General features: G+C 36.0%; 1 protein-coding gene across 2 annotated transcripts in view; it reads left to right on the top strand.

Annotated features, from left to right (window-relative positions):
* The window catches only part of IFT57 (intraflagellar transport 57), a 73104-nt gene that overhangs the window by 29540 nt on the left and 20149 nt on the right, over positions 1-23415 (top strand). For both annotated transcript variants that reach the window (XR_006742090.1, XM_036446688.2), the window contains exon 6: positions 7461-7583. Coding sequence is in view for 1 of the 2 variants with exons in the window: in XM_036446688.2 (XP_036302581.1) it covers positions 7461-7583 (123 nt within the window). In the remaining variant the exon portion in view is untranslated. The remainder of the gene's footprint in view (positions 1-7460; positions 7584-23415) is intronic.

Below are 23415 nucleotides of genomic sequence, written 5' to 3' on the forward strand. Positions count from 1 at the left end.
TTAGAGAACAATGTTCACATTCCTGAACCTTGCTTCTTAGGTTTTTTACATGGCATTCAACTTTTTTTGCTCTGCAGTATTTACCTTGCTAAGCCCCTAGTCTCTCTCCTCATAGTGATCTTCACAAGCCATGTTTATACCTATTTTGGCTTATAATGCATTCTTGATTATAAACACTTGGCTTGTCTCTTTTCTATCTATCGCTCTATACATCTTTGTGAGGTTATACTGAAACCTCCTGTTGCCATTATAATACACTTCTGTCTCTTAGATACCTATAGCATTTACCACCTGTACCCTCTAATTTTGGAAGTTAATCAAACTTATAATTTTACCTGCTCTTATTGAAAACAAGCACAAAGAAAAATGTAAAAATTTCCACAAATCTTAGTATCCACATATGAACATTATATTCCTTTATGCATAATTGCTCTGAGGTTATGTAAGATGCTATTATTTGGTGAATCTGATGAAGGATATATGGGAATTTTTTGTACTATTAGTATAATTTTTTTCTAAGTCTGAAAAAACATTATACACAGAAATAGATTAATGAAATAGTGCAGAGTTCATAAAATAATCCAAATATACAGTGATATTAATACATGAAACAATTCAAATCATTGTGGAAAACTGAACTATTCCATTAAATGGTTATAGGATAACTATCTATGTAGGAAAAAAGGAGGACTCTTCCCTCATATCTTACACACAAAACCCCATAGATTAACAAATTAAAAAATGAACAAAAACAAAAACATGAGTGACAAGTGTTACTGTAAATTCATGAGTTGACATGGGCATGATTAAGAATGGCAAGAAAAGCAAAAACCATGAAAGAAAACTACTGGTAAATCTGAATATCATAAAAATTAAAACCTTATATATAGAGGGGAGGGGAACATCATAATGTAAATGACAAGAGATAAATCAGGTGAATATAGTTGTAACCTACATGGCAAAGGATTGATAGGTAATAGAAGATTTTCAGCATCTGTGCTCTAGAGCAGGGTTCCCCAAACTTCTCTCATGATGAGAATCACCTGGTGGAGTTGTTAAAATACAGATTCCTGAATCCCAACTAAGAAGTGCTAAACTAGAATTTTTGGGAACATATTGGTAAAATTGTATACTTAACTTAGTGCTCTGTCTTAGTGCTTCATCTACTTTAACCCACACATCAATCCTTCCAATGAGGATGATACTAGTATCATCCCCATTTTACACACAAGAACCCTGAGATTTATAAAGGTTAAGTAACTTAACCAATAGCAAATAAGCGATGGAAGTGGGATTTGAGCAGAGATGGAACCCATCCTTCTACCATTTACACCATCCTGTGGTGATTCTCAGTTCAACTTCATTCCCTCTTCCTTGAGTCTTGGGACTACATATTTAATCTTGACAGTTAGTTGGACTTTCATCTCCTTTCAGAAGGTATATTGAGCTCTTCAAAGGTATTTGGGCATTAGCATATCCATGAAGTTGTCATTTCAAAGAAAACAAATTTTATAGAATTAAGGCCATAAATAATTAAACTTATTTTGCATAATCTACAACACCAAAATGATGTTTATAGAAGTTTCTCCATACATACTTCTTAGGGTAGTTTATATTTTGGTTTTATTTTGAGAAAAGTAAAATTCAAAGATGATTTCACCTTACCACTGAGTGTCCATTAAAGTAGCTAAAGTAGTAACAAAGGTAGGTGTTTGATAAGTTAATATTGGAAGTTAAATTCTCATTCAAAAGTAATTTCAGATTTCTTATTGGAAAATTAAATTGATTTTGTTTGAATTTGGGGAGCTTTCTTTTTATTTTATTATAGGAGCATAATTTATTCAAATCTTAGTTCACATTATAAGTCAGGATACGTTTTTTTTATAGCCTTAAAATTGAACTTAAAAGACCTTTATGAACTTAATATATTCACAGACAGAAGCTATCATCTATTACTTTTGATAGATAATAGCCAGGGTTTAACTTAGTTATTCAGAACAAATGTGAAAATACTTTTTGTATGGTATGAAACATTTTTCTTCATAGTAATGTTATTAAATCATATAAAACCTAATTTGGAAAGATAATAGTGAATCACACTCATGAGTTATGCTGCTTTAATCATGAAGAATAATTAACTGTAGGGATGTGAAAGGAGTTCACTCTCCGCCTTAACTATGATTTGCTAAAATCATGGGATTTTGAGGGAACACTGTTCTTTATTGAAAGAACTGTGGTTTATCTCTCTATCTAGATTTTCTAGATTGTCTTTTATTGATAGATGCTAGAGAAAGAGGGACACTAGATACCCTTAGGATAAATCCTGTTTAAGTTATGGTAATATCATATATACTATATTTACTTCTTAGCTTCTTTGCCACCTATCCTATCTTTAACAAAGCATAAAATTGGGAAGAATGAAAAAAAAAGAAAGCCTCTGAGCAACCAAAATAAGTCTATATAACCACTTTCGTTTTTAAAGATTTCTATGAAGAGTCCCAACTTGCTCAAGCTCTCACTTTCCACCTCTCCCTCTGTATTCTTTCTTTACCTAAATTCTAACAATCCTGGATATTAGGTTTCCAAACCCACAGCTGTTTAGGAGAAGGAAGAGCTATTCCAGACAATCAAGGAAATATCCAAAGGTGATCCTTTGGCATCTTGATAACAAGAGAAGCTATTAGAATGCTTTAAAAATACATAAGAATGCAAAAACATTGTGGGTGTCTGTTATCATTTAGCCTAGGATCAGTCATATCCAGTATCCAATCTGACAGTTTGAGAGATAGGGATGGGCTTGGTAATTGAAGATTCAAGCATCTCCATTTTCTCTTGCTTCATTACTAGTTTAGTGCTGGGATCTTCTGGCGCTCCCTTCATCTCCCATTTTCACCTGGAAGTCTGTAAATTCTGTTTCTGTCCTGGCCCTTGTGATCTACCTTGTGATCTAGGTTCTACTGCCCCCCCCCCCCCCCCAACTTGTGATTTCTCTGTAACTTTCGACTTGGGATCTTCATTTACAAGGAAATGTCTTCTCAAGGATGGATGAGTCTTAAGCTTCACGCTTTGGTTTGCCCATGCAGCTATATACACTGAGTGGCCAGCTTATTATGATCCTATATTATATAATAAAACTCAGTGTATATCCTATATTATATAATAAAAGGCTAATATGCAAATTGTCCCATCACCAGGAGTTTGACCAGCAGGTAGGCCGGCCAATCGCCCATGTCCCTTCCCCCTGGTTAGGCTGGCTGGACCCCACCCATGCACGAATTCATACCCCGGACCTGATATATATACTGATTATTATGCGTTCAGAAATCATAATAACCTGGCCACTTAATGTATATTCCCTTTACTAACAGGTTATTTCTCAATCAGTGGTCAAAGAAAGTGTTATAAGGTATTCATAACTAGACAAGTTTGGGAAATATTTTCATTTATATATGCATACACACAGAGAGAACATAGTATTTCTTTAGATGTTTAATCATCCCACTAATATTACCTGGGAAAAGAGATTACTTTAGTGGAAAGGATTCTGAGCAGGCCAGTAACACTGCATGCTTGATTCTGGAACATGCCCCACTATTGCAGTCCAAGGTTGTTATGGGATGGTTTACACTCTTGTCTTTAATTTTTCCTTTGGCAGTATTAGAATCAGTTCTCATCAGTTTCTTTTTCTTAGGACCAATTTTTACCCCCATTAACTAGCCTCAGACTATTCCTAATAGGCTGTAAACTCTATGCAGGCCTGAATTAAATCCTTTTATCTTTCCACACTGAGCACAGTGCCTGGATTCTCACCTTCCATGTTATGGGAGCTTAACAAATGGCTTATTGGTAAATTAATTAATTATAAATGAGACTTCTGTATAGCCTGTGTATTATTGAGCTTCTAATTGTTTCTTCAGCAGCATTAACTGGAAAACGCAATTTCCCCAGAGCTATTCTTTATCTTAGTTAATGTTATTGCAGAGAGGGACTGTGTCATGATGATATAAAATTTTGATTAAATGGAAACAGCAGTTTATTTCTCTTTTACTAATAGCTTCACATAAAATACCATTTGTTAAATGGAGAAACAATTGGAAAGGAAAGGTTTTCCCAAAGTATGTATTATAACCAAGGCATGGTAATATAGCTTTAAAATGATTTATACTTTGTGTATAGGGCTTGCTCAGTTAATGTATCCACTTATCAGGCACTAGGAAATTTTGAATGAGGAATGAGGTTATGAAATAGATGTGTAACATGGAAGTAGAAAGAGGCTGTATAGTTTGAATCAGTTAATGCTGCTCCGTCAAGCTTAATGTTCTCTTTTTGACTTCCTCACTTAGTAACTGGGCTATTTCCCCCAGTGTGTTAACTGGGAGTGAAGAAAATAGCTACATCAAAACATTTTAGAACATTGGGAATAGGAGATAGCAAATCATTGCTTAAGGGACCAGATAATAAGCTAAAAATGGTAAATACAACTTACTAAAGGGCCCCGTATAAAAACAAAGAACTTATACACATGAATATCTTAATGGATAGTTTGATCTCCATGTACCATACTCTTAGATTATGAGTCAGATTCATACAGGGCCACTGCTAACCATTTGCATTTGTGAAAATTAGGGAAATGTGCCCTTCCTTGAGTAAAATTTTTGAGTATGTTATGCAAACTTGAACAATTCTATGTTCAACCTGAAGAAAGTGAGAATGTGGATGAGTACTCTCTTCTGGCCTAGTTTGGGGGTTCTGGACTCCACTTTCCTGTAAGGAATGATAGAAGGAGAGGTGTTAATGAGGGCATGGGGTTGGAAGCATTGGCTCAGGGATTTAATCAGTAATAACCAACTTCAAATCACCCAAAGAGTGGTTCCATAAATCAAACCTATTTTTTTTTTAAGACCTGCAATCAATTTTTAGAGAAGAAGGGATAAGAGGAGAGAGAAACATCAATGTGAGAGCAGAACATACCCTAGATGGGCTGCTTCCTGCACACCCTTTATTGGTGATCAAGCCTAAAACCTGGGCATGTGCCCAGACTGGGATTGAACCAAAAACCTTTCAGTGCATGGGACAATGCCCAACCAACTGAGCCACACCAGCCAGGGCTATTAAAACTTATTTTTAAATCAGTGCCTAGCATATCTACATTCTGTTAAGAATCATACAAAGGGTATGCCCCTTTGGCTTAGCCTGGCTCTGTTGGATTGAGACATGGGGGTTCATAATCTTGGCAGGAGCAAACCACACACCTACACCAAATGTCAGGCTCCATTCCACTAGCAGTACATAAATCCTCCCATCCCCACCCCCACCCCCACCGCCATAAATCTACCATTTGCTATAGAAAATGAGCCAGTGAAAATTCAGCTTTCTAGAGGTGGGAACAAGTAATGGGATGTGTCATTAGGTTGCAATTACCTTGCTCCTCAGAGTATATGCATGCTCAAGGGTGTCAATGTGGAGTTAAATGACTAAGACCTTTCAACATGGATCTACATTTCAATTGGGAGACCCAGCATCTCTTCTTCTGCCATCCCATATATTCTCAAATAACTTCACACATGTCTACTTAGTGAACACTGTCGCCCCCTTTCAGCTGTGGTGCTCTTATGCTACCCTGGATTCAATTTATATATAGGTACACATAGCATTCTATTAAGTAATCAAAATAATACAATGTTTCTATATTTAAAGGAGCACTGAAATGTTTACAGTAGAATATTGAACATTTTTTATTTAGAGTTCCTACGCTCTTTTCTTAAATTAATCTTTTATTTTTTATTCTTCTGGTTGTTAGTAGAATAACAATAAATTCAGACCACATATTGTAAAATGTAAAAGCATATATTAGTTATACATCTTTTCATTGTGTGGTTAGACTATATAGCTCCCTGAATTTCTGAACTAAAAGTAATATATGTCCCTTTGAAGGCTCTGAGTCTATTTAGAACCTGCTAATCTGAGCAATGAGTTAGAAGAGAGAGGCTTTCTTGTGTCAGCAGTGCCCTGGAGACTCAATTGGGAATGAGTTCAAAGCCCCTGAAGACCTCAGGCTCCCACTAAAATATAAATTCCAATATAAGGTTATTCTTGTACTTAGTATTAGACTAGATTAGAAAGATTAGTCTAATGAGCTTTCATTTGAGAAGTGTGTTAGTGACATAAGTTGACATTGGGAATGTAATTTCACCATGAGGTTGTTGATATAGTATATATAGTCTTTTATTTTTAAATTTTGTATTATGGTATATTTCAAACATACACCAAATTAGAGAGAATATGATCATGAACTCCTATGCAACATTACCCATTTTCAATGGTTAACTTTTTGTCAATTGTGCTTCCTTTAAAGCATCCCCTCCTTTATTTGTCCTATAAATTTAAAGTTAAATTTCAGACATCTTGTCAATTTACCTGGAATATTTCAACTTTTATGTCTAGTTTATAAGGCCTTTTTCAAAACTACCACCATGACATACATTATCATATCTATAAAGTTAATAATTTCTTAATATTGTCTAATACTCTTCCACATTCAGATTTCCCTGATTGTCTCAACAATGTCCATTTACAGATTGCTTGTTCAAATTAGAATCTAAGTAAGTTTTATACACTGTATTTGGCTGCTTATGTCTATTGGATTTCTTTTCTTTTATATTAATAAGTTTTCATGTTTTTCCTTACTTTTTTTTTTAATTTATTGAGGGAACTTAAATGGAAAACTTGCCACTAAAACTAATCCATTAGGCTTTATCTTGAAATCATTAATTTATACATTTTTTACTTTTTCAGATTTCTACACACTAGGTGCTGAAATTTGAAGGGCTGAGAAAATGGGGAGGAGGAGGAGAAATATTTTCTTTTTTATTAAAAAACAGGCATGAATTGATTTTCTTACTTAGCAGAAATATGGCCCCATCCTATTAAGTCAAATAGGTCTGTATTAAATGACATTTGTAAGCTACATTATAGTTTGACCTAATCAGAATATTACTTTAATTCTGAATCCAAAGTCTATAAATGATAAACTCTTTGCCTCTGGGATCTTATCTTTTTTGTCTTTCAGATTTGGTGTTATATTGTCAGTAAAACAATGTTTTCTTACCAAACATGTGTTTGTATCTCCTCTACTGTTATCAATTGGCATACCTGCATGGCTTGTCCATTTGAAATTATTCCCCATTGAGTTCACTCTGATGTCTCAAAAACACTGTCCTTTGTAAAAATAATTGAATCATATATTAGCATCTTTTAAAAAACATTTATTTTGCTATTCTACCAAGTTGGTGCATTGCTTTCTTTGAACATGGACTAGGGCAGAAAAGAATTTCTTCTTGTCACTGTCATTTTAACACTACCATGCTTGATATAAATTGTGTAGTCCTGCTAAAATGCCTCAAAATTTTACCACTTCTTTTTATAAACTCTCAAATCTTGTGATATCTTTCTTTTCTTAGGATTTGAACGAGTCTGCCAAACAAGAAGATATTTTAGAATCTACAACAGATGCTGCAGAATGGAGTCTAGAAGTGGAACGTGTACTACCACAACTGAAAGTCACGATTAGGACTGACAATAAGGTATAGAAGAGAGAACACATTTTGTTCAAATAGAATTTCATAAGGCAATTTCAGGATCAGGTGTACTCCATGATAACAGAGATTTAAGAAGGGTGTTAGGGTTCAGTTTCTAGGGTGTTGTCTTACTAAAGATTTAATAAATTGTTATTGAATGAATAAAAAATAATGTAGTAAGTCCTTAAAATGATTTGGAAAACATCATGTTTTCCCCAGGATTGAAAGTTATTTTCTCAATGTATTTTGATATATGTGGTGTGTTGTTTTTTTTTTGCAATCCTATTTTATTTATGTGAATAGTGAATGAAATTGAAATTCCATGACTATATACCAACTGAATAGAGTTAGAAGATGATTAAGAAGTTTGTTGAAAGACAAAATAGAAGGCATCCTCGAAGCTGCCTTACATTTTCTGTTAACTACATGTAATTATATGTTAAATATTAAAATAATCAAAAATCATATGCAATACTAGTAAGATGTAGGAATTAAGCCAGATGAACTAGCTCATTTAATGAAATTTCTGCTTCCTTTTTACATTTTACAAGTAAGAACTTCAGAGCAAGCTAATAGCTGACTAGACAGTACAGTAATCTTTACAAAAGGGGCTAGAGAGATATCTAGGTAAAGAAATGAAAGGATGTTCATCCTTAGAGGCTGGAGATGAGTCCTAGCATTATGCAGCAAGACTCTAGGGAAGGGTATCATTCTGAAAATGAGGTTTTGTGTCTGTCCCCAAAGTAGAAACCTACAAAGATTGCAGTTTGCAGGGTGCCCTAGAAGCTAATTCATTCTTAGACTGACTGGGTTTGGGCTTGTAGAACTATATCCTAGAGAAAGTAAGAAGTAGACTGGACTAATAGGGAAGTCTTAGAATAGGATAAGGATGGATAGCAGAGGTATAACTAGACTGTGAAAAGCTGTGGAACAAACTTTATTTTAAAAAAAGTAGACAAGTCTTATAGTCTGTTTGACATATATTTATTCAGTCATTATGGAGGACAGCTATTATTTAACTGCATTGGGGGTGAATTAATTTTTTTTACTATCTCTTACCTATAAATACACATTAATAAGAATTCCTTCACTGATTAGATCTCTGCTGAAAGTTATAATATGCAAAAAAATGTATTTTTCCCCTAAAAATCCAATTTCTGATTCTCTCATTTTATCAGGACAAAGGTCTCTTCATAAAATTAAAACTTCTGTTACTGTGAATCTAGTTAGATTGACATGTTAAAATAATTGTGTGTTTGGGAACTCTCAAGTACACCTTAATCCCACAAGGAACAAGTTTAATTTGTTTACTTTTAAGCAAAGTAAACTCTTAAAATCAAACATCTCATTTAGAACCTAATAGGTTTTTTAAGTAAACACTTATTGATTTCTACATAATAGAAGTAACTGAATAAAGAAAGAGTGTAAGGGTAATTGCCAGCGTGCACATTTTTACAAAACTAAGTGTAGATCAGATTCTGTTACAAACCAATATATACTATAGTAATCAAAATCATGGATTATTAGAGAATCAATGTTCTGCTTGACCAGTTGAAAGTCGGACTTTTAGTCTTATGCCACATGTTATCAGCCTTAATCTTATGAGCACATATGGTGCCAAATTAATTATATAATCAGAGTTTATAGGCAACATTCCAAAATGTCAGATAAAGTTTTGAGTATTTTTTAGTATTTTTTAGAATATCTTATATCACTTTTAATTTTTGTAGTAGAACATATGATCTAAAGTCATATAGTATTGCTTTTTCAGAATTCTCTAGATCATTTGATCTTTGTGTCCAGTATTTCACAAACTTATTTTTGATAACTATTTCAGATGTAGCAAATGGGAAATACAGTTTTAGGGTCAATTCTTTATTCAGCTTCTTTAAGAAAAATAAAATTACACATTGAATTGAGAAAATAAGTTACTACTGAAGAGAGAAATATTTTTTATGTCTCAGAAATAAAAATAATCTGTTTACATATGAGGTTTCTCACAGAGTCATTACCCTCATTCTTCAGAGATTGACCCCAGCATCGTGGTATATCCCATTCTTCCTCAACTCTTCACCCTACCAAAACCAAACTCTCTCCTTTATATTGGCCAAAACACTACTTTTCACTCAAAACAGGTTGTTATGGGACATTCAGAAATTTCAATTTTGTGTTTGAGGGGAAAAAGAAATTATTTTCAGATCAATATGTTTTATTAATCACTGTTATACTATTTTTGAAGTAACAGGTATGTCAGAGATAAGTAGTAAAGGGCCTTTATTATTTAAATCTATTATACATTTCTTTTAAATGACCTCATGTTAGTAGTAAATAAGTCCCATAATTATTTGGCACTAAAATTACTTTTTTCCCCTCTCAAGTCAGTTTATTCTTTATATATTTCCTAGCAGAGAATTGCAGAAAAGCAAATATCCTTTTCTGTGGGGGGTGTGTGTGTGTGTGTGTGTGTTTGTGTGTGTGCTCGCGCGCGTTGCATATTATACTATATATGATTTGATGAGATCCTATGATATACCAATATTTTATTTTGTATATTCTCCATGAGGATGCAGTAAGGTTTTTATTGGTGGGTCAAATTGTCCCTGTTTCTGGCACCACTTGTTACTGTTTTCAGTTCTCAAAGAATATAAACAAATTTTAATATTAGCTTAAACAAATTGCAATTAGGAAAATAAATATCCTGCCAAAAATACAAATAGTATGTTCCAAAATGGAGATAAAAGATTTTTGTCATATGCTATCTTGAATGAACTATATTAGTAGTTCCTTTTTTAGAGTTGCTTATAGGGAATACTCCTGGTGATTACTTCTAGAGTAATTATACACTCAGGGACCAACTCAGATCTGCCCCAAATAGGAATAATGTGGCTAAAGCTACAGTAAGAAGTTTTCGTGAGAGTCAATAAATTTAGCCAAAACGTACTCATTCCACTCTAGTTAGTGCCTCAGTTATCACCAAGTGAGTAAGGCTCAGAATTAATGCCTCAGAAGGGCAGTCCGAGGACAAATAGAGTAGATATTGGTTCCACCTAATAAAAATCATCTATAATAATTGTTGCTATACTGTGACCTTGTATCATGTACTTTTGTTCTTTCCTTCCTTATTTTTTAATTGTTTATTTCTCTTACCCTTTTTTACTTTTTTTTTCTTCATCTTTTGTATTGTTCTTTCCTAAACCAAATAGTGGTCACAAGTGTTACATAACTATTCTGGTGAAATTTGAAACTAAGAGCAAACATCTGTGATTATTATCAGATTTAAATTTGTAACTAGTCAAGAATTATTTTAATCTCTGAGTCTTTTTAAATACATTTTTGTGCTCAGATATCATGGTTAGGTTCCTAGTCAGGGCACATGCCTGAGTTACAGACTCAATTCCCAGTAGGGGGTATGCAGGAAGCAGCTAATCAATGATTCTATCTCATCATTGATATTACTATTAGCCTCTCCTTCCCTTTTCCTCTTTCTGAAATCAATAAAAACATCTTAAAATTATTTTAAAATATACTTTTTGTTTTAATTATAAAAATAACTAGAGGCCTATTGCATGAAATTTGTGCATGGGAGTGTGTGTCCCTCAGCCCAACCTGCACCCTCTCCAATCTGGGACCCCCTCGCAGGATGTCTGACTGCATGTTTAGGCCTGATCCCACTGAGATTGAGCCTAAACGGCAATAAGACATCCCTCTTACAATCCAGGACTGCTGGCTCTCAACCACTCACCTGCCTGCCTGCCTGATTGCCCCTAACTGCTTCTGCCTGTGAGCCAGATCACTCCCTAACCACTCCCCTGCCAGCCTGATTGACAACGAACTGCTCCCCTGCCTGCCCGATAGTCCCCAACTGCCCTCTTCTGCTGGCCTGGTCCCGTCTAACTGCCCTCCCTTGCCAGTCTGATTGCCCTGAACAGCCCTCCCCTGCAAGCCTGGTCACCCCCAACTACCCTCTCCTGCAGGCCTGGTGCCCCCCAACTGCCCTCCCCTGCAGGCCTGTTGCCCCCCAACTGCCCTCCCCTGCAGGCCTGGTGCCCCCCAACTGCTCTCCCCTGCAGGCCTGGTCCCTCCCAATTGCCCTCCCCTGTAGGCCTGGTCTCCCCCCAACTGCCCTTCCCTGCAGGCTTTGTCCCTCTCAACTGCCCTCCCCTGCCAGCCTGGTCACCCCTAACTGCTTTCCTCTGCTGGCCTGATTGATGTCTAACTGTTCTCCTGCCAGCCCTATTGCCCCTAACAGCTCTCCCCTGCCGGCCTTGTCGTCCCCAACCATCCTCCCCTGCAGGCCTGGTTTCTCCCAACTTCCCTCCCTGCATGCCTGGTTGCCCACAACTGCCCTCCCCTGCACATCTTGTCCCCCTCCCAAATGCCCTGCCCTGCTGGCCTGATCACTAACAATTGCCCTCCTCTGCCAGCCATCTTGAGGTAGCCATCTTATGTTCACAAGGGGGCAGCCAATTTGCATATTACCTTTTTATTGTATAGGATATGAAAGCATTATTTCAAAGGAAGAGGGGCCAGTTAGTATGCTGTGAATTAGAAGGTAGCAATCACACATTTAATCCAACTATTTCTAATTTATTCAGCCAAAGTTTTAGAAACTTAGTGGAAATGTGGTAGCCATAAAGACCCAGAAACGAAGTAGCGTATCTCACACACCTTCCCTTAGCACCCAGCATTTATATTTACACCACTTACTAGTTGTGTGACCCAGGGCAAGATATGATACCTCTCTGTTCGCCTTTCCCCATCTATAAAATGGGACAAATTATATTACTTACCTCACAGAATTGTTGTGAATTACCAATAGCAATGTCTGACAAATAGTTACTACCTAATAAGTGTCAATTATTTTTATGTTACAATATTATTGCGATAATATTGCTTTCTGTCATTGCCCTCTTATATTCAGTGCCTATATCAGTATATTCAGGAAGAACTCACAAAATTTCTTCCTGAAATTTTGCTTCCATCCCTTAAGGGAATATTTATAAATATCAGCCTTTATTCTTACATGTAGATATAATCAGATTCATTTTAATATCACTTTGGTCAATCTTCCTAGTTATTTCTAGGACTAAGGGTACATATAATGCGAGGATAATAATAGTAATAACTGACATTTACTGAGTGGTCACTGTATGCCAAGTACTTTTCTTAGCACTTCACATACATTAATTCATTTGATCCTTTCCACTGCCCTTTGAGATGCAGATACCTTCTACTGCAGATAAACTGAAACACAGAGAAGTAATTTGCTTTTGGTACTTGAACCTACAACTCAGGCTCTTCCCTATTTGGTTAGTAACAATATAGCATACTGGTTAAAAGCACAAATTCTGAGTTCAGTTTGCTTGAGTACAAATTCTGACTCTAATTCTTATTAACTGTTGGACTCAACTACTCTGTGCCTCAGTTTCCTAACCTATAAAGTGGAGTTCATTATAAAACCTACCTCAAAGAGTTATTAAAAGGATGAAAGGAATTAACATATCTAAAGGACTTAGAATTATGCCAGAAGACTTTAAAAATATTTTAACCACTATTTCTGTGTGCTTTTATCTATATAGTTGAAATTATACCTCATTTTTGTGACATGATGTAACATCATTGGCATTTCTACACATCCTTAAAAATTAAAAACCATAGTTTTAAATGCTGTCTGTAGTGCTGAAAGGTTACTATTAATTTCCAGCTGAGTACCAGGTGGCAGAAATGGGTTGGTCAACCTCAGCAGGTTGGCATCAGAACAGGAAGTCCAGGGTCTGGGAACGGGAATGACAGGGTAGAGTCATGGTTAGACTATGGGCAAGCATAAGGACCATAAGATCGAGAACACATACTAAAGGCAAGAAATGGAATCTACCAATGTGTTTTTAGAGAAACAAGTGGTTGTTGAAGGTAGAAGTCCATTTGAAAAGCAAAACATGAGAGCAGGAAGCAGAAATGAAAATTAAAATAAAATTAGATTTAGAAATCTCATGTTTTACTACTCATCGCTGCAAGAATTTACAGTCAGATCTGCCTGTAGGTTGTAGCTGCTGTTACCTTTTCAACCATGTGAAATACTCTTCTCCAGGGTATTTTATGACAGTTATTGAAGGGTAATATTTTCCTACATGATTGAAATATTCTTAACTCTATAATAGTATTATTATTTTTAACTCTTAAATGAATCATTGACAGTTGCGAAGTTGAATTATAATACTAGTTGAAACTGAGCTGCCAAAGAATTCTACATGTCCTCTATTTCTGGGGCAATAGAAAATGTGGAGATATATAAAATAACTTTTTGTGTTTGATTAATTTTGAATAACTAAGTATTTAATGCTGTTTCTTGAGGAAAATTATTCTATCTCCTTGATTTTTCTTTTTACTATGAGAAAAGCCTTTATATGATTGTGGAAATAAACAGAGACCACCTAAATGAGAGCAAGCAAAAGCTGTTTATTCAGAACTTGCTATAGCAAGGGGGCCAGCCACATTCACTTGCATTTGGCAGAGACTCAAAGGCAGACAGAGACTCAAAGGCAGGCAGAAAACTTAGAGGGCAGGGGAGGGGGTGGGGAGGAGGGAAGATGAAGCTTTAGATATGTTCAGAAAGCTGGAAATTTGGAAGCAGGCTATCTAGAGACAGGACCTTCCATGTGATTGGTTAGGGGAGGGTATTTGGCTTTGTCTGATTGGTTTTACACTGGAAGTGGGGGTAGGGGAAAGCTGGCAGCTATTAAGTCTTGACCATTTTGGACTGACTGCTATAGACTTTGGCTTCCAGGATTAGTTGCTGCAGAATTCTGTTTTGAATAATGGTCTGGCTTTTGTGTGTTATCCATTTGTATACAGTCATGTGCATCATAAAGATGTTTTAGTAAATGACGAACTTCATATAAGATGGTGATTCCATAAAATTACAATGGAGCTAAAAAATTTCTATTGCCCGGTGACCTTGTAGCTGACATCAATAGAGAGTAATGTTCATGATGGATTACTTGCTTACAAAAAAATATATGATGAAAAGAAAATAACAAAGCAAATCACCATGGACATATTTCTGAAAAGAGTGACACCTCCTTAAAGAAGAGCCTCGGGTATGTCTTTCAGGAGGTTTTCCAGAAAAGCACTGTTATAAGAGATGATAGCTCCATGTGTGTTACTGCCCCTGAAGACCTTACAGTGGGATAAGATGGGAAGGGAGAGGGGCATTGATACTGATGGTCCTGACCTTGTGTGGCGGCCTAGGCTAATGTGTGTGCTTGTGTTTTAGTTTTTAACAAAAAAGTTTAAAAAGTAAAAAAAAGAAAAAATTTATAGAATAAGAATTTTTATTTAAAAATTTTGTATAGCTATACTGTGTGTTTCTGTTTTAAGCTGTATTATTTCAAGAGTTGGAAAGTTAAAAATTTTAAAAGTTTATAAAATAAAAAGTTATAGTAAACTAAGGTTAATTTATTACAAAGAAAAAATATTGTTTTTTATCTTTATTGTTCAAAATTTTACAGATGTCTCCTTTGTGTTTTTTCCCATTGCCCCCCTCCAGCCCACACCTGCCCCTCCCAGGCCTTTACCACATTATTTCTGTAGTGTAGCCTAACTGTACAGTATTTATAAAATTTGCTGTTAAACAGTATATTATGCTACATCAGCAGCAGCCTCTTACGTCTTGCTCTTGATTTAATCTTGTGTTGTCTTGTAAATTTAGTGTAACCTAAGCTTACAGTATTCATAAAGTCTACAGTCCTGTATGGTAATGTCCTAGGCCAATGGTCGGCAAATTGTGGCTCTCTTTCTCCCCTTGGGTGTGGCTCTTCCACAAAATACCATGGCCTGGGCGAGTCTATTTTGAAGAAGTGGCGTTAGAAGAAGTTTAAGTTTAAAAAAATTGGCTCTCAAAAGGAATTTCAATCGTTGTACTGTTGATATTTGGCTCTGTTGACTAATGAGTTTGTCGACCACTGTCCTAGGCCTTCTCACTCACCACTCACTCCAGTCTTGCAAACTCCATTTATAAAATGCCCTGAAGAGATACATAATTTTTAAAATTTTTTACTGTACCTTTTCAATGTTTAGATATATAAATACCATTGTGTTACATTGCCTACAATATTCAGTACAGTAGTAATATGCTGTGTAGGCTTACAGCGTAGGAGCAATAGGACTCTACTGGATAGCCTAGGCTTGTAGTAGGCTATACCATCTAGACTTGTGTAAGTGTACTCTGTGATGTTCATACAATGATGAAATCTCCTAACAACACATTTCTCAGAATGTGTCTCTGGCATTAAGCACATCAAGATTATATATTCAGTCTCAACTTCATGCATTGAACCAAGGGAAAGTGACTGCTTAAAATAATCAATCTTATTAGTCTCTATCAGGAGAATGAATTTTTTTCAAGTCCAGGATTTTTACCATAATACAAACTACGTAAACATTAATATACAATATATTTCTCTTCCCCAGAAATAAAAGCAGAAAGTGTGAAATCATTTTCAACTAAACCTTACATAGGTTTCTTTCTTCAATTATACAGTATTTAGTCTTAAAGATTGTATAATGATTTAATATTAGGTATTTAATGCAATGAACAAATGTTCTATCATGCTTTAATGCCCTATGGATATTGTAATTAAAATTTTGATTAATGACTTAGATTTTTTTCAAATTATAGTCAAATGTTTCCTGCTTTGTTGTTTTAAAAGGCAGTTGGCTAGGTACCTCCTTCATTTCACCAAAAAGTCTCTAGTCATTATGTAAATCTTTAGCTATATTACAGGGGATTTAAATCGAGATTTTTTTTTAAGGCTTTGGAAGGACCAAAGCATGTGTTTCTAATTATTTCAAGCCTTTGATTCACCAAACAGCTTTTTTTTTTTTTTTTTTTTTTTTTTTTTTTTTTTTACATTCTTACCTGTTCTTCAGTGTTTGACTTTTTCAGGGTGCAGTTGTAAAAAGAACCTTAAACTTTAAATTTCAACTCTAAGCAATTGGATTTTGTTTTAACATAAATAAACTGTACAGGTAGTGCCTAGGGTGATTCACAGCAAGAAACCTTTTGGGAAGAGTAATTGTGCTAAAGAAAAAATCATTGCAATAGCCTTGAGCCTTTGGGCTCTCTAGTCACATTGAGAGCTAAAACCTAGGAGGGAGGAGCAAGGCCTTCTTTAATCAGCAAATGGAATTCCATTTGAATGAACCTGGAGGGACCACAGAATTGCTGTATTAGATCTAAGTCTCTTCAAATTAGAAGCCAAATCCTGCAGAAATGTACAATGGCAGGCTTTCTCTTTTTACTATTGTAGACAAATCTGTATCTGGAAGAAATAGAAGATATTTTTCTTATTCCAAAACACTGAAGAGAGTAACTTGCTTTGACCTTCTCCCATCACTGCGTTTGGATGCAGTGTAAGAAGAGTGATAATAAAATTCAGCTTTCTTAATATTTGTGACCTGAAATGATTTATAAATTGTTACAGTTTGAGCATAAAGAGTATTTAAGATTTATGCTCTGGTTTTTGAGTGGGCTCTATTGATAGGATTCTTGTATCCATGAGCAAAAGATATATTGTGTGGGCTAGGATACAGGAATACATTTCATATATATACACATGTATATATGTGTGTGTGTGTGTGTGTGTGTGTGTGTGTGTGTGTGTGTGTGATTACAATGAGATTCTGTTATATGAATAATGAAGAAACTATATTTGTCATTCTTACAGATTTCTTAATAGACCTTTCATTGAAAAATATAACATTCTTTTTAAAGTAAGGTACCACATTAAAAAAAAATACAACAGCTTTTACAATTACCAATAACAAATGTAAATACAGGTGGTAATACGTTGGTCTCCATGAGGCTCCATGCAAGAGTAATAGCTCCAATTACTGTCATAAATGTTTGTAATTATATCTATTGCTGCCTGGAAATAAATGCTTTTTAATATAGTAAGGCCATAAATGTACCTGCTGCTGTTGTTTAAACAAAATACAATTTTCAGCAAATTTATCCTTGAAACACCTGCTATGATCAAAAAGAGGTGAATGCTATCAAAATAAACTGCCTAAATTAACTAGACATACATACATTTTTAGAGCAGCCTGCATGATTACTCAACTCCTACATCGTCTCAGAGAATGAGGGGAAATAGTCACTGATGGACTTATGCAAGCAAGCTTTCTTTAAAGGAGACTACTAAACAAAATACTGTTTTGGATTTTTGGATTCTTAAAATATGGTGTCATTTTGTTGATTTCAAGTTGTATTCACAAGTTCAGCTGTTGTTTTTCTCTTTCCTTTGTAGCATGTGGGTCAAGGACAAATATCAGAGTTGTAGGGGAAAATACTGTGCTTAAAATTATATACATAAAAATACTGAAAATGGATGCAGAAAAACCCAGCCATCCTTAAGTCTTGTTGAACATTCAGGATATTCTGAATTTAAAGGTATATAGTTGATGATGCCTTCCTTGTTATTTACCCTCTTGTGATAAATGTTGCAACTGGATCAGGGAAAGGTTTCATTTATCACAATGGAAATAGAACAAGTGTTTGTGCTTCAGAGATTACTATTAGCTCTAACTGAAAGAACATCAGTGGTAGCAGATTTTAAGAAAATAACCAATAAAGACTACATGCTACATAAATACTGCAGAGGGGAGTTACTAATGCATCATAGGAGGTATACCTCAAATAGACATTTGTGATTAAGAGCAGTGAATTAATACATATTGATTATAATTAAAATTTCTACATTGCCTAAATATATCATTATTGTGAAATATAATGTAATGTTCCTTTAAATTACTTAATATAAAATATGAATTGAAGCAGAAGCCATTTATCATTGGACCACCCTATAAAATGTACTTTTTAATTGGCTTGATTCATTTTCTTAATCAATGATACTAGAATAGCTCTCACTATCACTGTGTTTTATTACAAATTTCTTATAGGGTGTCCCAAAATAATTATACACACTTTGAATAATTATGAATTCCAGTGGGTTAAATCTGAATAGAAAGAAACACCCAACTGAGCTATCAAAAATGTATGTGTATACGTATATATTTGGACACCCTATATTTGGACAAATTTTGCTCCCGTAGTTTTTATCCCGTTATATTTGTTAACTTATGCCAAGGTAAAACTTATATTTCTTGGTTCTTCATATATGCAGACAATGTTTATATTTTTAAGTCTTTTGTTTGTTGAGTATCAGTATGAAATCAAAGTTTTGATTAGTAGATTCTTGGAATTGAGAGGAACTGTCAAGGTTGTTCCTTCTGTAACTGGACAACTAAGGGGTCCGGGCTGCCTGTCACTACTTGAGCCAATTAAGCAGAGAGAATTGAATCATATATGAGTTGGCAATATGGGAGAGCAGCAGGTCATCCACAAAAATCTGCTCTGGCCCCCCTTATCAGTTGGCTGGTTATATACAAAGGAGAAGATAGTGACATGCAGCTGCAAACTGCAAGTGTAACATGGAAAGGGAGGGTAGAGTCTGCAGTCTGGCCTTCAGGAGCTCAAAGTCTGATAACAAGGTGGCTAATCTATGTTGTTACAAACTTCTGAGCCCAATCCTGGGATCGGAGAATGGCCAGTATTTTGGGTAAAAACAAAACAAAACAAAATCTCCCAGAGGGGTCAGGTTCTTGGCACAGAAACTGAATCAAAACATATCCTGTCCTTGGTCTATTCTCAAAATGTATTTATTTTCTACGTAATGTATGCATCAAGGCATCTTATCATTTTACATTCTGTTTCATATTACTGTTTCCAAAGGTCTGTAAGAAAACTTATTATTTATAGTTAGTAAGGTGAATAATTATTAGGCAACTGTGACTTTATTCTCATTACATGCCCTGTCCTTCCCCACTATCACTTCCAACTGTCTGCCATGGTTACTCACCATCCTGTCAAAGAGTTACTTTCTGACTTGTGCCTGCATTCTCAGAAGGAAGGCCCCATTCACTCCCTGTCTGCCTTGCCAGATCTCTTCTCTGGGCATGTGACTCCTAAAGTCTGGAAAGCCTCACTCAGAAGATTTGTGGTCATATAAAAAGTGTGTATATGGAATAAACAAGAATAATAAAGTCTGAGTCTACATACGAAAATACTTTAGTAACAGATGGTACATTAGAAATGCATTTAACTAACAGGGTACTTTACTTAGAGATTATGGATCTCCAGTTTCAGGTCAATTACAGGCAGGTGTGAGAATACCAGTGATTGTTATGATAGCCTTTGCTTGTAACTCTGTGCACACTGTCTTATTTTCCTCTATAACCAGAGGAATATCTGGAAAGCAGGAACTTTCCTGAAGAAACATGTATTTGCAGCAATCATGATTCCTATCCCTCCCCCACCACAACAATACACACATACAACATACACCACACAAACACACTCAACTCTTCTTAAGTCCTATGTTTAGCTCTTTGAACATTATAAAGAAAAATCATGCTTTCACATCACAAGTGTATGCCACAGAAGTATTTAAGCTTCTGGCAATGAAAGAATAATGTCTCATTTAAAAATTCAGAAAGCCACAATGTGTAATTATCTCACAACCTGATGGGCATTTTTCATTAAGAAAGTAATTCAATCTCATGAAAAAGTTATTTAATTTAATGGACAAGCTCTTTTTCTCTTTCTCTCTCACACACATACATACAGATGTAGAAATGCGAGCAGTGATGAAGCTGAAAATTAATAGAACAAGAAGAGATTGCAAAACTGTACAAAGTGGCAAAAAGGGAATACAAATAATCTTCTGTTACTAGGAAAGGGAGTGTTCTCCATGGAGGAGGGATATATATGCACTACTTATATCTTTGCAGAAAGCAGGACATGTCTCAGAAATATTTGCTATGATGAACTTAGACATATAGTACTACCTTGATCAAAGTATCTTCTTTGCCTCTTTCAGTTAACCTCATTTCCTGCCATCAAATTTCTGAAGAATTTTATCATTGACCATGTTTGGGGTATTAAACATGTCACAGGAACAACAATATTCCACATTGAAATCTTAAGAGTGATCACTTCTCGACTGCAGCGTACACTTGACCTTACCTCTCTATCACTGCAGCTACAGTCATAATTTTAATCACTGGTTGAAACATGTGAGCTGTCCAGATTCCCTTATAAGCAAGTACCCTCTGCCCAGCTATAGAGAGTATAGTTAGTAGACAATCTTTAGCTATCTGTACCTACAGTGGCAGAGAGTTGCCTAACCAAGGTCATGCTCTTTCAGAGTACCCTGCATCTGGACTTACATGAACTAAAGTTTGGGACTTATTATAAACTAGAGGCTGGATGCACAGTTCTGTGCACCAGTGGGGTCCCTCGGCCTGGTCTGTGGGTTTGGGCCAAAACCGGCTCTCCAACATTGCCTATGGGGTCCCAGATTTTGAGAGGACACGGGTCAGGTCGAGAGATCCCACTGGTGCATGATCAGGGCTGAGGAGGGATGCAGAAGTTGGCCAGCCAATGAGGGACCATGGGAGGGCATGTCTGGCCCTTCTCACTCAGTCCTTATCAGCCAGACCCTAGCTGCATGCTCACCTACCAGTCAGAGCATCTTCTCCCTGGTGGTCAGTGCATGTCTAGAAAGTGGTTGAACAGCCTTAGCATATCATTAGCATATTACACTTTGATTGGTTGACTGGCCAACCAGCCAACTGGACACTTAGCATATTAGGCTTTTATTATATAGGCTAACTTAGAGGCCCGGTGTACAAATTTGTGCATGGGTGGGGTCCCTCAGTCTGGCTGGTGATTGGGGCTGGCCACCAAGAATGGGGGTGGGGCCTCAAGAGGTTCTGATTGGGGCTGGCTAGCGGGGGTTGGGGGAGAGTGGGTCGGGGCCATGGAGGTTGGCCGGAGCTGGGGGGAGGGGGGGGACGAGGCTGCAGGAGGTTGGCTGACCAGGGGGAGGGGCTGCGGGAGGTTGACTCTAGGAGCACACTGACTACCAGGGGACATCTCCTGTATTGAGCATCTGCCCCCTGGTGGTCAGTGTGTGTCAGCTGGTCATTCTGGTCATTCAGACATAATGTTCACTTAGGCTTTTATATTGATATATACAGATACTGCTTTGAAAATTCTTGGACATATCTCTTGGTAAACATGTACACTACATTTTTGCTAAAATTTCTACCAGAAGTTGAATTGCTAAGTCATAGTGTATGTGTATATTCAGCTTCAGCAGACTCTGCCAAATAGTTTTTGCAAGTGGATATACAAATTTATTCTCCCAGCAGTGTATGAAAGTTCCATTTATTCCACATCTTTATCAACTTTCAGTATTGTCTTGGTCTTTTTTATTTTGTCATCATAGTAGATATATTGTGATGTCTCATTGTCATTTTAATTTACATTTCCTGATGTTCATATGCTTATTTGGCATTTGGATATCCTCTGTGGTCTTTTGTTATTGGATTGTCTGCTTTTTCTTTTGACTTATAGAAGTTCTTTATATATTCTGGGTATGAGTCCTTTGTCTGATATATGAATTGCAAATATCTACTCTTTAACTTCTCTTTTCACTTTTATTGGTATATTATGATAAACAGTGGCTAAACTTTAATACTATATTCAAAGTGATCATTTGTGGGGAGGGTATTATACCTTATATTTATGATTTATTTAAGAACATTTACTCCAGTGCTAGGAAGATATCCTCCTATATTTTCTTCTTTAAAAAAAAAATTATTTCAGAGAGGGGGGGAAAGATAGAAACATCAATGATGATAGAGAGCCATTGATCGCTGCCTCCTGCACACTCCACGTTGGGGAAGGAACCCACAAAATGTGACCTCCTGGTCTATATAGGTTGACACTCAACTACTGATCCATGTCTGTTTTCTTCTTGAATCTTTATTGTTTTACCTTTTGCATTGATTTCTGCATCTAGCACTGATTCTTGTGTGTGGTGTGTGAGGTGGAACTTAAGATTTATTTGATTTTCTTATGTATGTGCAATTTACCCAGTTTACAGAAAAGTGAAGTGTACTACTTAGTCATAAAAAAGAAACATGTATGTGGAGATCTATATCTGGACACTGTTTTATTACTTTGATCTATTTTTTTGGTCTACTTGATGCTATTAAATATGGTATTTTTTTAGATTTTATTTCTGTTTATTTGTGGCTGGTAGATAAAAATACAATTCTCTGTGCATGTATATGTATACATATACAAGTGTATATATATACATATACAAATTTATGTGTATACACACATATATATACATTTCCAGCAGACTTGCTAAATTCATCTATTCATTCTACAATAGGCTTATACCGTATTTTTCGGACCATAAGACGCACCAGTTTTTAGAGAAGGGAAATGAAGAAAAAAAGATTCTGAAACAAATAGTGTCCTAAAATATTTTATGTGCATTAAAACCCAACATCACAGTCATAAACACATGTAATCAACCCTGTAAAGTAAACAGCAGCATTTAGAACCATTTTAGAGCCGGGCAAGCACACAGAGACCACACAGAGCCGAGCAAGTAAAAAAACTTTTTTTTTAAAGTATATGTGTAGGCTATATTTGGACCATAAGACTCAGGGACTTTTTCCCCCCACTTCTGGGGGGGAAAAAGTGCGTCTTATGGTCCGAAAAATATGGTAGATTCTTTTGCATTTATGCATGTATAATTTATACTAGGGGCCCATTCCATAAATTCATGCACCTTGAAAGGAACTGTGGGCAGGGAGGCTGCAGTGGGCACAAGGGCAGCCCTGCTGATGGAGCAGAGAGATTGAGGTAGGTACTAACAGTGGTGTGAGCAGCAGCTTTGGTGCCTGCTGTAGTTGT

This window comes from Pipistrellus kuhlii, unplaced genomic scaffold, assembly GCF_014108245.1.
Source record: "Pipistrellus kuhlii isolate mPipKuh1 unplaced genomic scaffold, mPipKuh1.p scaffold_m20_p_2, whole genome shotgun sequence".
In the NCBI taxonomy this organism is placed as follows: Eukaryota; Metazoa; Chordata; class Mammalia; order Chiroptera; family Vespertilionidae; genus Pipistrellus; species Pipistrellus kuhlii.